At 35.8% G+C, this 16,318-nt stretch overlaps 6 protein-coding genes across 6 annotated transcripts; 3 read left to right on the top strand and 3 right to left on the bottom strand.

Annotated features, from left to right (window-relative positions):
• The first annotated feature begins 82 nt into the window (after positions 1-82).
• Positions 83-785, top strand: LOC133333479 (death-associated protein 1). The gene is made up of 3 exons (XM_061541797.1): positions 83-165; positions 465-553; positions 618-785. Exons 1-3 carry the CDS (start codon positions 117-119, stop codon positions 771-773), a joined length of 294 nt encoding a protein of 97 aa, XP_061397781.1. The 5' UTR covers positions 83-116; the 3' UTR covers positions 774-785.
• A 2,910-nt stretch (positions 786-3,695) lies between these two features.
• On the bottom strand, positions 3,696-4,031 carry LOC133333495 (coiled-coil domain-containing protein 103). The gene is made up of 2 exons (XM_061541813.1): positions 3,874-4,031; positions 3,696-3,814 (listed from the first exon to the last, which is right to left on the bottom strand). Exons 1-2 carry the CDS (start codon positions 4,029-4,031, stop codon positions 3,706-3,708), a joined length of 267 nt encoding a protein of 88 aa, XP_061397797.1. The 3' UTR covers positions 3,696-3,705.
• Positions 4,032-8,238: 4,207 nt separating this feature from the next.
• On the top strand, positions 8,239-9,051 carry LOC133333492 (trypsin alpha-4-like). The gene has a single exon (XM_061541809.1). It carries the CDS (start codon positions 8,260-8,262, stop codon positions 9,025-9,027), a length of 768 nt encoding a protein of 255 aa, XP_061397793.1. The 5' UTR covers positions 8,239-8,259; the 3' UTR covers positions 9,028-9,051.
• Positions 9,052-10,395: 1,344 nt separating this feature from the next.
• LOC133333487 (trypsin alpha-4-like) lies at positions 10,396-11,191 on the bottom strand. The gene has a single exon (XM_061541805.1). It carries the CDS (start codon positions 11,162-11,164, stop codon positions 10,397-10,399), a length of 768 nt encoding a protein of 255 aa, XP_061397789.1. The 5' UTR covers positions 11,165-11,191; the 3' UTR covers position 10,396.
• A 1,577-nt stretch (positions 11,192-12,768) lies between these two features.
• LOC133333496 (trypsin alpha-4-like) lies at positions 12,769-13,571 on the bottom strand. The gene has a single exon (XM_061541814.1). It carries the CDS (start codon positions 13,560-13,562, stop codon positions 12,795-12,797), a length of 768 nt encoding a protein of 255 aa, XP_061397798.1. The 5' UTR covers positions 13,563-13,571; the 3' UTR covers positions 12,769-12,794.
• Positions 13,572-14,981: 1,410 nt separating this feature from the next.
• LOC133333497 (trypsin alpha-4-like) lies at positions 14,982-15,786 on the top strand. Its single transcript, XM_061541815.1, has one exon. It carries the CDS (start codon positions 14,991-14,993, stop codon positions 15,756-15,758), a length of 768 nt encoding a protein of 255 aa, XP_061397799.1. The 5' UTR covers positions 14,982-14,990; the 3' UTR covers positions 15,759-15,786.
• The last annotated feature ends 532 nt before the right edge of the window (positions 15,787-16,318 follow it).

Genomic DNA, 16,318 nt, shown 5'->3' with positions numbered 1-16,318 from the left:
AAGGTAAGAATTATTTATTAATACCAAACATAATATAACGACGCATTATTTTTGAATTTTTTTATTTTAGATATCTTTGTGCAAAGAAATAAGAAGAAAACAAAACATTTGAAATAATGGCTGATGAAGAACAACCACAACTTTTGGCCGGACATCCACCGGCAGGTAAGTTGAAGATATGGGTTTTTTGGGAGAATTTTGTACTTAATGCGCATTAGAACCGAAAGTCACCTACAAATGCATAGTGATGTAGTGATATATATATATATATATATATATGCATGGGTATGTGTGTGTGCGCTTATGTTTCAAGTAATTGTGAAACTGATTTTGGAGGCATGACTTCACAACAATGTTGACCTTGAGTTTGCTTCAAAGGGGAGGGGGAAGTGAGGATGTTCTAATTCTAGTAATAAGGTGTTATTAATTGTTTGAATTACTAATTGTTTTTTTTTAATTTGCAGTTAAGGCTGGTGGCATGCGTATTGTCCAACACAAAACCCACAACTCGGAACGTCCAGCCAAAGATGCCGAAGATTGTACAGGTTTGACGGTATGTAGTGGAGAAATGTTTTTAAATTTTAATTTAAATAATTAATATTATTGTTTTCCTGTAGCAACCCGTCAGTGTCAATACCATGTCTGTGAGTGGTGCTCCTGTTAAAGGCAATGTTGATTATACGACCGAAGCTGTACAGGTGGCCCATACACCAAAACCACCAAATCATGTCTCCGTAAAACACCCCATTAACATTCAACAGCCTCGCAAGTGAATTGGCTGGCTGCTGATGTAGTCTATGAGAAACATCCGGGCGATGGATGGATGAATGGAAGATATACCTAAAAATGAGAACATTTATTTTTAGACAGAGAGCTTTTTTTATTCACAAAAAATACATTCCTTTATTTCATTTTATTCCAATTTTGTATACCACGCCTAAATGTTCGTTCAAGATTAATTTTTTTTTGTATCTTAATACATACCTACTATACATATTTTTTTGGCATTTTAATGAAATAAGAAAAAAACAAAGAGTGTTAAGTTTAGGATAGAATCCTCACACAAATATTTTCGTTTTCTTTTTTTCTAAATGTTTGTAAAACAACAAAAACAATAAAAGATTTTTATAAGAAACAAATTTAACATGTTTATTTTTTTAAATAGAAGACAAGGGTAACTACCTGGTGAAAACTAGATTATAGAAATGGGTCTTCTCATAGAAAACCAGTAGGTCCTCTCATAGAAGTCCTGTAGGTCTTCTCTTCGATGTCCATTAAGTTTTCTTCATAGAAGACACCTATGTCTTCTCATAGAAGACAAGTAGACATTCTCTATAGAAGATCAATAGGTCTTCTTTATAGAAACCAGTAGGTCTTCTTTATAGAAACCAGTAGGTCTTCTTCATAGAAGACCAGTAGGTCTACTTTATAGAAGACCAGTAGATCTTTTTTAATAGAAGATCAGAAGGTCTTCTTCATAGAAGACCAAAAGGTTTTCTTCTAGAAGACCAGAAGGTCTTCTTCATAGAAGACGAATAAGGTCTTCTTTATAGAATACCAGAAGGTCTTCTCATAGAAGACCGATAGGTCTTCTTCATAGAAGACCAGTAGGTCTTCTTCATAGAAGACCAGTAGGTCTTCTTCATAGAAGACCAGTAGGTCTTCTTCATAGACGACCAGTAGGTCTTCTTCATAGAAGACCAGTAGGTCTCCTTCATAGAAGACCAGTAGGTCTTATTCATAGAAGACCAGTAGGTCTTCTTCATAGAAGACCAGTAGGTCTTCTTCAAAGAAGACCAGTAGGTCTTCCTCATAGAAGACCAGTAGGTCTTCTTTATAAAAGACGAGTAGGTCTTCTTTATTGAAGACCATAAGGTCATATTTTAGACGACTTCTTGTAGGAGACCAGTGGATGCTCTCATAGAAGAAGAACATAAGGTCTTTTCAATATCCAACAGGTCTTTGTATTGAATACCAAAATATTTGTTATAGGAGAACAATAGGTCTTCTCACAGAATAGCAGTACGATGTGAATAGTTCTTCGTAAAAAGTACAAGTAATAAAAATAAATGGGACTTCACCTTCCCTTACCAAAAAAAAAAAAAAAAAATAAATCACATTTGTAAGTATGTATATAAAAAATCTTAAAATATTTCGTATTTATTTGAAAACTCTGCATACATTTCTCTACACACTTTCAGCAGCCTCCACAACCCAACTTTGCAGAGCAGCAACATCAGCATAGACACCAGGATAATTGGCAAAAGCACAACCATAACCCCAAGAGACAACACCAACCAAACGTCCACCCGATACCAATGGACCACCAGAATCACCTTGACACGAATCTTTACCCGTTGCAGTAGCACAAATCATAGTGGCCTTTATTTCAGCACCATAACCATATGTAGCCGATGAACATTGAGTACGTCCGACAATTTTCACATCAATATATTTCAATTGTGTGGGCAGCGAATACGAACCAGACAATGTTGTACCCCAACCCGAAACTTGAGCATCAGCACCATTTGCCGGAGCAGTTGTGGCCAATTCAATGGGTTTAATGGTCGAACTCATAGTCAAAGATGAAGCCAGACGAATAACAGCAATATCATTGACCATAGTTTCGGGATTATAGCCTTCATGATTTTTAAAGGCAGCAACAGTTAAGTAAACACCACCCGATGTCCAGTATGAAGAACCAGCACGTACTTTCAGCACCGAGGGCGATGTGTTTTGCAAACAATGAGCCGCCGTTACAATAATGTTTTCCGAATAAATGGAACCACCACAAGAGTGGGAGCCACTACGTTGAAGGGATATTTGCCAAGGGAAGGAGCTGATTGTTGTAAAGCTACCACCCACAATGCGACCATCCAACTGTGGTACCATGCCCTGAGGCACGGCAGCACCCAAAACACAGGCACAGGCAAACGATAAAAATATTACGAATTTCAACATCTTACGGCTGATGAAGAACTGAACTTTTCAGCACGTTGGTTTTTGTATATATCAGATCATAATTTGGAGGGCAATTAATTTTCACCACTCTTCTCTTTTATTTTTCATTTTCGAATCAATTTGGTTTTACCCAAAAACATATTGAGGTATGTGTTATGATGGCATGGAAAAGAAGTCAATATGTCCAAGTATAAATTATTTTGAGATTACTGCGATAAGATTAGGAGTTTAATTCTGTTTTTTTTTTTTTTTTTTTACTTTACGTTTCGAATTAAAAACTCAAAATCTTTATCAATTGCAAAATGTATTTCCCAATACAGTGGGTTGAGGTTATGTTGGATTAGTTTTTATTATACTAATTGTATTGTATTGTAATGTCAATTATTTTTTATTATTAATATAGTCAAAGTGGTTATTAATGAAGGTCAAGGAACGGGCTAACCGTTATATGTGATGTTAATTCAAATCAGGACATTATTTTGTCTTATGTTTTGTGCATACAAATTTAGTTTGAAAAGGCCTACAAAGGCTCTATTAAAGTTTGTATTTAAATATTGTTAATAGATCCAAGGCAATCGTGGTTGCCTTTAGAGCCAGTAGAGCCTTTTGATAATTAGGAGTATTTCCAAATATATATATATAAAATATTTTATTTATTTAAGATACTGATACCCTTTCCATCCTTGTTTTATGTCATTTATTTAGTATACATTTTATAAAATTGCTTTCAGTTTTATTTATTTTCTAATCATCCACCTCAGCTGCCGCCTTATTCCACAAACGATTTTTTGTTTTAGCATTCATTTTGTCCTGTTTGGTGATGGGTTTCAAATGCGCAGCATCCACAATGTCCCTGGAAAGGGGTATTAATTAATCATAGTATAAAAAGAGTTTCTGGGTCCTTCAACTTACTTAAATTCCTCATAGCTTTTGGTATTATTGACCGCCCTTAACTTGGCATCATTCCTTAGGCTATGCAATTCACCCATTCGGATACGCTCCAGACACACTGCAGATAGCTTTTGTAGTTCTTCGGCGGTTATTTTTTCGTCTATGTTTGTTGAGAACATGTTTTTTTTGATAAATTAAAAAAAAATTGAGAATTAAAAAACTGTTTTGATATAAACAAAAAAAAATTTTGAATAGTTTCCATGGTAACTGAATTTTTAGTTGGTTGATTCACTGAATTTTTAGTTGGTTGATTCACATGGTAACCACAATTTCATAGAGAGGGCCGTTATGGGTATTTTATAGGGGGTATTAAATAACAAAATCCTCAGAATATATATATATATATATAGATCTACACTTTTAAAATCAATCCCATTATAAGAACAATGATAGATGGATAAAAAAAGAGGTTAGGTTGAAAAGAGGGGTGGTGTACACAACCACATCATGTACAATAGTAGGATAAGCAAGTGAAAAGGCCTGTTGTGAGCTCTATAATGGATGTTTAAGCAACGCTGTTACTGCTCTTTACGATTCTCTTTTGAATATCTTCCTCCTTGTCACTTTTCATACCCATTTCCTGAGAACTCGACAAAGTTGTTGTGTAAACCTTGAGTAACCACAATTTCATAGGGAAGGCCGTTTTAGGATTCTAATTTTAAATTGGGTAATATAATTTATACTTATAAAGGAACATTATCAACCGGAAAGGTACATGATCTCCACTTTTAAAATCAATCCCATTACATCTGGACAATAAGAACACTTATTGATGGATTAAAAAATTAGGTTAGGTTGAACGGAGGGGTGGTTTACGCCACCACATCATGCCCAATAGTAGGAATGGGTATGTAGATAACCCAGGTGAAAGGAACATTTTGTGATTTATTCTATTTAATATATATATATATATATATATATTAAATTCTGTGTTCTTAGCGAAGTCCTTCAGTCTTTTTCATTCACATCCCCATAGCAACAAATTAACTGAATAAAATAATGATGATATTTTGTCCGACTTTTAAGCCGTAAAATTATAAATAAGGCTTTAGTATTTCTTATAAGGAAATGTTTCAATGTTTTTATTACATTATTACTTTATAAATCTTAGATCTTATTAATATTATTAAATCCATTACATATTTTCTATCAATGTATTTTAAATGTGTATTGAAATATATTATATTAATTTTTTGAATACCTAAGTTAATTGATTGCTAATATATTATAAAATAAAAAATATCTAGGGGCACACTTTTAGGCTTTATAAAAATCTAAAATAAATTCCTTTTTATTAGCCACGAGCTAAACATATCTTATCTACATACTTAACTAGCGAAAATACAACACCTTTTTGTTATGCTAATATCTAAGAACTATAATCAAAATATAACTATTCAAAATTAGACACGATGACACCACGACAAATTCAAGTACCCCAAAGGAAAGAAAATTTTTGTGGTGCGTACGAACCGATTGATTGATTTCAATCTTTAAATTTATTTTTTTTTTTGTGGAAAACCCCACTCTTTTTTATTCTAAGAATTTCCGATGTACGTAATTTTATTATCAGCTGTGAGTTGCTATCATTCCCTTAAGGAGTATGGTAACATTGTTGGCGGTCCATCAAATGTTTCTCCTGGTAAATCTCTTCGCACCTTCTTGAACATTAGCTCTATGATTCAGTCTAGCATTGATCGAGCAATGATGGTTGTGGTTCTAAGATTATCCTAGCATAATCTGCTGCTAAGGATTCGTGCCAAGGCCATTCTGGTGGTCCATTGATATCTGCTGCTGTTTTGGCTGGTGTTGTCTCTTGAGGTCTTGGTAGTGCGTTTAATCCTGGTGTGCATACTGATGTTACTGACTCCGTTTTTCCTAATTTTATTAACATAAAATTCAATTCTTTATTTATAAAAGAAAAACAATTATTTAAATAAACCTGGTTGCACTAAAGGCTATTGTGAATATTCACAATGGTAATCCATGATGTACAGGGTGTGAATAAATTAATGATTTAATATAATTTTCATTAATGAATATTATATTGTAATGAAATATTATATTGTATAATAATAAATAATGATTTTAAGTTTATTTCATCAATTTATGAATTATTTGAAAAAAATTGATAGGTCCCAATACTCCCATGGTTATTAGGGATTAATTATTAAAAATTAAAGAAAGCTCCTTGGGTTTCAATGAGGCTGGCCCCACGTTGGGCGTCAATAAAGAAACTCGAAACAACAAGAGTTACAATAATGATGGCTACTCCTTGTTTAGGAACTACTTCCCGCTTATGATCTAGTCCATCAACTTGGGCAAGCGTGGGTAATGATCTTAAGCCTTCAGTGTCCGCTAAACGAATTAGAGCCGGGTGGTCCAGGACTCGGAGTGAAGCTGATTTTATTGAAATTATTGAGCTTAGGTACTACTTATGAGAAGCAAGATAATCGTCTAGTATTGGTTGTGTAATAATGTAGTAGATTCACAGATGTAGTTTTTAGTACTTTTTACAAAATATTTACATAGTTAACCGTTAATTTCAAATGTTTAAAACTGAGTTGCATTTTAGTATTTAAATGATCAATAAAACGTATGTGTTTATACTATTGTAATTAAAATTTGAATAAAATATAGTTGATACGCTTCAAAATATATTTAATTAATAACATTTATAATTAACATTTGCCTATGATTTTCAAAAGTATATTTGTACAAATATACTAAAAAAAGTACCTCGAAAATATTTCACTGGAACTCCGAATACAGTTGATATCGGATATAAGCACATCTCATATAAGAAAACATCGCATATAAGAGACATTATCAAAAACACCGAGCTTATACTTTCTTATATCCTATAATTCCATATAAGAAAAAACACATATAAGAAAGAAATCTCCCGCTTTTTTTGAGTTTCTTATATCCGATATCTACTGTATATTCTTGTCTCTTGAATACTAAACATTTGACGTATCCATTATGTAAAAGAATATGACTACAGAAGATCGAAAAGTTGTTTTTTATCTCTTTAAGAACTGGAGGCACGTCCTCCACTAGCTAGTCCACTTTCTATTAGTATAGAAGGTATAGGACCATACACCATATGAACGAGATTTTCTTATATTTTTTAGTTTAGTTCGATAAAACACGTGGCATGTTAAGCGAACACTTAACACAGCGCCATTTTGTAATTTTTTAAGCCCGTAGGCGTGATTAACTCTTTAAATGCGTCTTTCTTGTGAGCCATCCGAAGACGAACTGGATCGAAAAGTTTATGTAATTAATGATCAGGGTCTAGATCTATTAATAAGGTCACCCAGCTAGCAAAAATCAACTGTGTTTTCTCAAGTCTAATGTCAAAATTGTTGCCTTTGTTTACGTTTTTATAATGGAAGTCAATTCACAATAATAATAATTTTTGACAGTTAACTTGAGAGGCAGCTGATATCCAGCTGGTCTCCCTTATTTATAAGCCTTGATCAGGGTGGATGGAGTTCGTAGTTTTGATTATCCTGGAGCGGAGAGGTTAACAGCGCTGCTAACTTTGTACCAAGATCTATTAATAAGGTCACCCGGCTAACGAAAGTGAACTGTTTTTCTCAAGCCTAAGCCAAAAACAAAATCTATTAATAAGGTCATCCAGGAAAACAGCTGACTATCGCTAGTCAACTGTTTTCCCGTGTCTAATGTCAAAAATTTGGCCTTTGTTTACGTTTTCATAATGGAAGTTAATTCACAATAAAGGATTTTGACAGCAAACTTGAAAAGCAGCTGATATCCAGCTAGTCTCCTTGAACGACCTTGTTATAGTCCTTGGCAAAAATTTTGGACTTTGTTTACGTTTTCATAATGGAAGTCAATTCACAATAATGAATTTTGACATTAAACTTGAGAGAAAACAGCTGATTTTCGCTAGTTGGGTGACCTTATTAATATATCTTGGTCCAGTACATTGAATATAAAACTTGTGTTTTGGTACCAATGTGTTCTGGAGTTTACTCTTAATTTTCATAGAAATTTGCACTCTCAAATATTGTTTGTGCTAAAATCACAGCTATCAGAGCAAATGGCCCAACAACGTAATGTCCATACAAGCAGTAAAACAAATGGCTGCATGTGTCAGAAAAACAATAAAATTTTTACTGAAATCAAAATAAAGACACACTTCATATAATGACGTTGCCATTATAGTAATTCTTTCATTGTGGTATCTTTAAGTACCTCTATCAGGAAAAAAACCCAAAACTTTCCATTATCTATGACAACTATCTACGCACATTTTTGCTATATAATTGACCCGCTTTCCATGAAAATCTCAGTAGTTGAGTTTAGCTCATCAACATGTTGAAGTTCGTAATTTTATTGTCTGCTGTCGCCTGCTGCTTCGCAGCCACCATTCCTGAGGGTATGGTCCCTCAAGAGGCTGGCCGTATTGTTGGCGGTGTTGCTACCACCATCAACTCCTTCCCCTGGCAAATCTCTTTGCAACGTTCCGGTTCTCACTCGTGCGGTGGTTCCGTCTACTCGAACAGAATCATTGTCACCGCTGCCCATTGTTTGCAATCCGTTTCCACCTCTGTCTTGAAGGTTCGTGCCGGTTCTTCCTACTGGAACTCTGGTGGTGTTTTGGTCTCTGTTGCCGCTTTCAAGAACCACGAAGGTTACAACTCCAACACCAAGGTTAACGATATCGCTGTCATCCGTTTGGGTTCCACCTTGACCATGAGCTCCACCATCAAGGCTATCGGTTTGGCTACCACTGCCCCACCAAATGGTGCTGCTGCTACAGTTTCTGGCTGGGGTACTACTTCCTTCGGTGGTTCCGTTCCCGCTCAATTGCGTTATGTTGACCTTAAGATTGTTGGCCGTACCCAATGTGCTTCCTCTACCTATGGTTATGGTGATAAGATCAAGGCCAGCATGATCTGTGCCTATACTGTCGGTAAGGACTCTTGCCAAGGTGATTCCGGCGGTCCATTGGTATCTGGTGGTGTTTTGGTTGGTGTTGTCTCCTGGGGTAATGGTTGTGCCTACACCAACTACCCTGGTGTCTATGCTGATGTTGCTGCCCTCCGCTCGTGGGTTATCAACACTGCTAACTCTATTTAAATAGAATTACGAACTTCAAATAAAATTTGAAAAACAATTTATACAAAAAAAATTGTATTATTTTTTAACCGAGTATATTAGAACTTGATAATTAGAAAAATAGAAAAACATATTTTTTAAAATTTGTGAAAAATAATATTTGTTTTATAGAAAACTTAGGAGACCTTATATTAATAGCAAAACTGCTTGATGACCCAGAAGATCTCATTGATATTCTTTAGAAACATTTTCTCTAAAGCCATCAAATTTGAAGTTCTATTCAAATCCTGACATCATCATAGATAGAGGAAGGGGCAGTATTTTTTCTGAAATTATCTCCTGCATTGTGTAACTCTCAGACGTTAACATATCGAAGTGAAATCATGAAAAATTTCAATACATGACAATTTTAAATTTTGTTCATAAGACCATTTTAGGTTTTGGGTACACCAGGACGTATGCATGCTGTTGCAACGTATACGCCACATGCACCTTTTAATTCTTTCACTTATATTCTACGAGAATTTATATATTTTTTCAGATGAAAAAAAAATATTTTTAAAAACTCTAGGGGAGCACAAGCCTATAGCCTGATGTTACTCCAAAACAAATAAAAATAGCAAAGTTTAATAATCAAATTTTATTTAAAGTTCGTAATTTTATTTAAATGAAGTTTGCAGTGTTAACAACCCAGGAGCGGAGCAAGCAACAACCGCATAGACTTCAGGGTAGTTGGTGTAGGCAAAAACCTTGACTCCCGGAGACAACACTAGCCAAAACACCACCGGATACCTAAAAGTTAGTAAATTGCTAAAAAGATAAGGCGGAGATTTTTTAAAAATATTTTTCAAACTCTAAGTTAAGACTTGGGTGTTTTGAAATTTTAAATTAAACCCGAATGTGACGGGCTTTAATTATGATTACTCACACCGCAATATTGGCAGATCTGGAGTATCATATTCTAATTTTCTTCTAGCATTGCGTCTTTACCACGTGTCATTCAAAGTTTAGCATTTGGAAAGGAAGCATGTAATTTTTATGGGTTACATGGGTTTCTAAATTTAGTTTACAGAAATATTTTTGATTTTGGTGCACCAGAACGTATACATGTTGTCAACACGTATACGCCATATTGTTTTCAATAACTTTTAACTGATACAAATTTGCATCGATTTTACATGCGACTATTCTCAGTTTGTTGGAGAGAGACCTCCTCAGCTCTCTCTCACCTACAGACTACATAACCGATGTCATTAATATTGTATAATAACTATAAGGCTGAATTATTCTCCTATCCGACAAATAAAATGAGAAAAAACTTCATGATTTTTCTTTTTTAATTAAAAAAATGTATATTATCGAATTTTATTTAAAGTTCGCAAAATTCCATTTAAACAGAGTTGGCAGCACTGACAACCCAGGAACGGAGGTAAGCAACATCAGCATAGACACCAGGGTAGTTGGTGTAGGCACAGCCTTGACCCCAGGAGACAACACCAACCAAGACACCACCGGATACCAATGGGCCGCCGGAATCACCTTGGCAAGCATCCTTACCGACAGTGTAGGCACAGATCATGCTGGCCTTGATTTCAGAACCATAACCATAGGTGGAGGAAGCACATTGGGTACGGCCAACAATCTTAACATCGACATAACGCAATTGAGATGGGATGGAACCACCATAAGAGGTAGTACCCCAGCCAGAGACGGAAGCAGCAGCACCGTTAGCGGGAGCAGTGGTAGCCAAACCGATAGCCTTGATGGTGGAGCTCATGGTCAAGGAGGAAGACAAACGGATGACAGCAATATCGTTAACCATGGTGCGGGAATTGTAACCTTCGTGGTTCTTGAAAGCGGCAACAGAGACCAAAACACCACCAGAGCTCCAGTAGGAGGAACCGGCACGGACCTTCAAGACGGAGGTGGAGACGGATTGCAAGCAATGGGCAGCGGTGACAATGATTTTGCTAGAGTAGACGGAACCACCACAGGAGTGAGAGCCGGAACGTTGCAAAGAGATTTGCCAGGGGAAGGAGCTGATGGTGGTAGCAACACCGCCAACAATACGGCCATCCAATTGGGGCAACATACCCTCAGGTACGGCGGCGCCCAAAGCGCAAGCAGCGACAGACAATAAAATTACGAACTTCAACATGTTGATCGGAATAGAATCAACTACTGAAATTTTGGCGGATATCGTTGCTGTTTTATAGGGAATTGTGTGTAGATAATTGCCATAGATAATCATAAAATGACCACAGATAAATAAACATTTTTGAAGAAGTACTTGAAGATTAGGCATACAAATCAATTGTATATTCGAAACTTGTCGTATGTTTGCTTATCAATTGTTTTGCTTATGCAATGCTTTGAAGTCCAGTACATTTGTTTGGTGTCCAAAAAACATTAACATTATCGAACATATCGGATAATTCTGGTTCTGCCGGTTAAGAAGTTTGCAAAAACGTTTTGTGTTTGAAAAAAAAAATATGCGTTAGAATGATTTACAGGAGGACATACAATCAGTTGAACTATTACGTATACGTTGTGGCACCATATATACGTCCTGAAGTACTTAATTGAAAATTAATTGAAATTAAATACTATTATAACTGTTGAGACTGAAAATAAGAAAGATTTTCAAATCGGTCTCTTAGGGCGCGTATACATTATGACACCATGTATACGCCCTGTTGTAGAGTATGCCTCAAAATTATAACATTATGCTCAAGATGTGATGTGATCCTTTGTGATATGGAATTAATTTTACTTTGGCCTAAGTGTATTTCTTCTTTTTATAGAATAATTGAAGGTTTTTTTTTTTCAAAAGATCCTTAGCATTTTAAATTAACAAATAAATAAAATCGGGTCCCACATGGCGTATTCGTTGTGATATCACTTATACGCCTTTTTTCGTTAAGGCACAATTTCATTCCGGATGGACAACAAATTTGGCAGAGAGTTAGTTTCACTGCCTCATCATAGATTAATAATTTTGGATATGAAAATTGATTTTATTTTGGCGTGTCATAGGGTGAACCTAACATTTATTTAGGCCTAACTATTTTCTTTACATGGAAAGTCTGAAGGTCTTCTTATCAAAAAAATGCCAGTAAATTTTTCCGTATAAGACATGAAGGTCTTCTCACAAAGTTGTTTGAGTTGGAGGTATTCATCTCATAGAAAATCTCCTTCTTAAAGAAGGTCAGAAATAATAATTTTATAGAGAACTTAGAAGACCTTATTAGAATTACTGATGTGCTGTGCTGATGTGATGAATGTAGATTGAATACCAATCGATATTTTACTTTTACAATTCTTGTTAGCCTCTTCTTTAGGAATATTTTCTCTAAAGGCATCAAATTTTAAGGTTTTCTCAAATACTGACTTCATCACAGATAGAGAAATAGTCAGGGTTTTTTTCGGAAAAGGCCTAGTTCATTTTGGAACTCTCAGACGTTTACATATTGAAGATAGATCATGAAGTTTTCAACGTATGACAATAAAATAATGTTGTTCACAAGACCATTTTAGGGTTTGGGTACACCATGACGTAGGCATGTTGTCACAACGTATACGCCACTTGTACCTTTAAAATTTTTGTACTTATCACTTAGAGAATTGTTATATTTTTATGAATATGGTAAAAATCTTATAATACAAATTTAAAAAATCTTTAAAACCCTCAAGGGAAGAAGATTCCTTTTGCCTGAAATTATTTTTAAACAAATAAAAATAACAACGTTTTTAGTTAATCAAATTTTATTTAAAGTTCGTAATTTTATTTAAATGGAGTTGGCAGTGTTAACAACCCAGGAGCGGAGGGCAGCAACATCAGCATAGACACCAGGGTAGTTGGTGTAGGCACAGCCTTGACCCCAGGAGACAACACCAGCCAAAACACCACCGGATACCAATGGGCCGCCAGAGTCACCTTGGCAAGAGTCCTTACCGACAGTGTAGGCACAGATCATGCTGGCCTTGATTTGGGAACCATAACCGTAGGTGGAGGAAGCGCATTGAGTGCGGCCAACAATCTTAAGGTCAACATAACGCAATTGAGCGGGGATGGAGCCACCGAAAGAGGTAGTACCCCAGCCGGAAACCTTAGCAGCAGCACCGTTAGCGGGAGCAGTGGTAGCCAAAGCGATAGCCTTGATGGTAGAGCTCATGGTCAAGGAGGAAGACAAACGGATGACAGCAATATCGTTAACCATGGTATTGGCATTGTAACCTTCGTGGTTCTTGAAAGCGGCAACAGAAACCAAAACACCACCAGAGTTCCAGTAGGAAGAACCAGCACGGACCTTCAAGACGGAGGTGGACACGGATTGCAAGCAATGGGCAGCGGTGACAATGATTTTGCTAGAGTAGACGGAACCACCGCAGGAGTGAGAGCCGGAACGTTGCAAAGAGATTTGCCAGGGGAAGGAGTTGATGGTGGTTGCAACACCGCCAACAATACGGCCGTCCAATTGGGGTAGCATACCATCGGGGATGGCAGCACCGAAAGCGCAGGCAGCGACAGACAATAAAATTACGAACTTCAACATGGTGATGAGTTGAACTGATTTCTTCATGTTGTAGCACCTGAATTTATACTAAAATTTTTTATGATATTTGTGTTAGATAACCGTAATCAATGAATGTTGTGAAGTAGGTTCTATAAGATTAGACAATGACAAATATATATGTATATACATATGTATGAATATGTATATATGAAGACAGCAAATTATGTTGAGTACGTGTATTGATTGATTTGCAAATCTCATCTATGCTATTTTTTTTTTTTTTTAAGAAATTGTCCTATAACCCATCCTCCCCACATTTTTATAAAATAAACGCAATTCAATATATATATATTGTTTTTTTTTTAATTAATATAATTTTTTTTAAGTTCACAAATGTTATAGAGTATTTGTTTTTAAAATAATATTCCAATTCCTTAATGATATTTTGTATGGGAACAGCGGTGCGTATGAATGCTGACAACACGTATACGCCACCATATTAATAAGCAATAATATTAGCTTTTAATTTAATTTACTTTTTTTTTAAATAATATTTTTTCATGAACATCGGTTTTTTTAATAATAATTTTTAAGCATAATAGATGTAGGGTCTTTGAATATACACTTGAAGAACCATGGATATTATATATTATATAGATGTTAATATTAATATTCGGTAGACAAATCCTATTTCCTGGAATGGCATATTAATAGACCCTGGAGAGGAGCAACGCCTATTATTGTATATAACCAGTAGACATTTTAATATCTAACTTAATTGTTTACATCAAGGCCTATTAAACAGGGCCCCCAAGTAAGACAAACTGCAAATAGCTGATTTGCTGTCAAAATCCATTATTGTGAATTGATTTCACATTATGAAATGGTAAATAAGGACCAAACTTTTGAAATTTTAGTTGAACAAAAAATCCGATGTTTTTCGCTATCTGGGTGACCTTATTAATAGGTCTTGATTTGAATTGTTCTACAGTGTTATTAATTCACAATAACATTTGTTGACATCATTTAAAAACTGCTGTTCATCTTGGGTAATCAGATTCGAAAATAAACATAAACACACATTTATTCTTAGAGGTATCTCTAAAAGGAATAATAAAAAAATATTTTAATACTGATCGCATGGAATATGGCTAATATGTGTGTAGTAGTTCTAATTAGTGGCGTGTGCAACCAAATTTTTTGGAAAAGGCCTAAAATAAAATTTCTTGATCTCAGTGATAGTCACAAAATTGAAATTCAAATATGATACAACTCCTCAATATAATCTATAAGTTGACGAGCATAGATTATAATCTATGCTCTCTCTCTATATATATACATATCTAATCATGTAGTATTTTCTTCCAAACATATTCTTAGATTACGATTATCTATCATAAGTATCTTCAAGGAATTTAGTATAAATTCCGGTGCTACGACGTGAACAAATCAGTTCAACTCATCACAATGTTGAAGTTCGTAATTTTATTGTCTGTCGCCGCTTGCGCTTTCGGTGCTGCCATCCCCGATGGTATGCTACCCCAATTGGATGGCCGCATTGTTGGCGGTGTTGCTACCACCATCAACTCCTTCCCCTGGCAAATCTCTTTGCAACGTTCCGGCTCTCACTCTTGCGGTGGTTCCGTCTACTCTAGCAAAATCATTGTCACCGCTGCCCATTGCTTGCAATCCGTCTCCACCTCCGTCTTGAAGGTCCGTGCTGGTTCTTCCTACTGGAACTCTGGTGGTGTTTTGGTTTCTGTTGCCGCTTTCAAAAATCACGAAGGTTACAATGCCAATACCATGGTTAACGATATTGCTGTCATCCGTTTGTCTTCCTCCTTGACCATGAGCTCTACCATCAAGGCTATCGCTTTGGCTACCACTGCTCCCGCCAACGGTGCTGCTGCTAAGGTTTCCGGCTGGGGTACTACCTCTTTCGGTGGCTCCATCCCCGCTCAATTGCGTTATGTTGACCTTAAGATTGTTGGCCGCACTCAGTGTGCCTCCTCCACCTATGGTTATGGCTCTCAAATCAAGGCCAGCATGATCTGTGCCTACACTGTCGGTAAGGACTCTTGCCAAGGTGACTCTGGCGGCCCATTGGTATCCGGTGGTGTTTTGGCTGGTGTTGTCTCCTGGGGTCAAGGTTGTGCCTACACCAACTACCCTGGTGTCTATGCTGATGTTGCTGCCCTCCGCTCCTGGGTTGTTAACACTGCCAACTCCATTTAAATAAAATTACGAACTTTAATAAAAAAAATTCGTTTAAAAACAATTTTAGTTTTTTTATTGATTTCGAAATAACATCAGGGCAATGGGAAATAAGAATGGTTAAAAAAAACTGGGTCTATATAGATGTTACACCATTCAAAAATTTTCTATTATGGTCAATTTATTTTCTATTATGATTTTATCAAAGCAAATTAATAATGCCATCCAGGAGGATCAGCTGTTTTTCAGCTACTTCTCAGGTTTGATGAAGGTTATTCAATCACAATGGTGATTTTTGAGAGTTCTACACAAGATGCAATAATAAGGTGATGTATCAAAACAAAAACATTTTTTTTTGTCTCGATTATCTGTCAAAATTTTCCGTATAATATTTCAAAAATTTGGCAGCATTGCACATCGAATTCAAGTAAAATTTACCACTTTGACAGTTAATCAAGACATCAGCTGCTCTAAATGGACTACCTATTCATTGTGCCATGGTTGTACAGTAGTCTCTCGAGTTAGCTTCCAACAGCCATTATTGTGAATTGACTTCAAGTTTTGAAAACGTAAAAAATAAC

Source organism: Musca vetustissima, unplaced genomic scaffold (assembly GCF_032173495.1).
Source record: "Musca vetustissima isolate MV318-11 ecotype Yass unplaced genomic scaffold, APGP_CSIRO_Mvet_v1 utg20336, whole genome shotgun sequence".
In the NCBI taxonomy this organism is placed as follows: domain Eukaryota; kingdom Metazoa; phylum Arthropoda; class Insecta; order Diptera; family Muscidae; genus Musca; species Musca vetustissima.
This window is presented reverse-complemented; position numbering and strand designations above follow the sequence as displayed.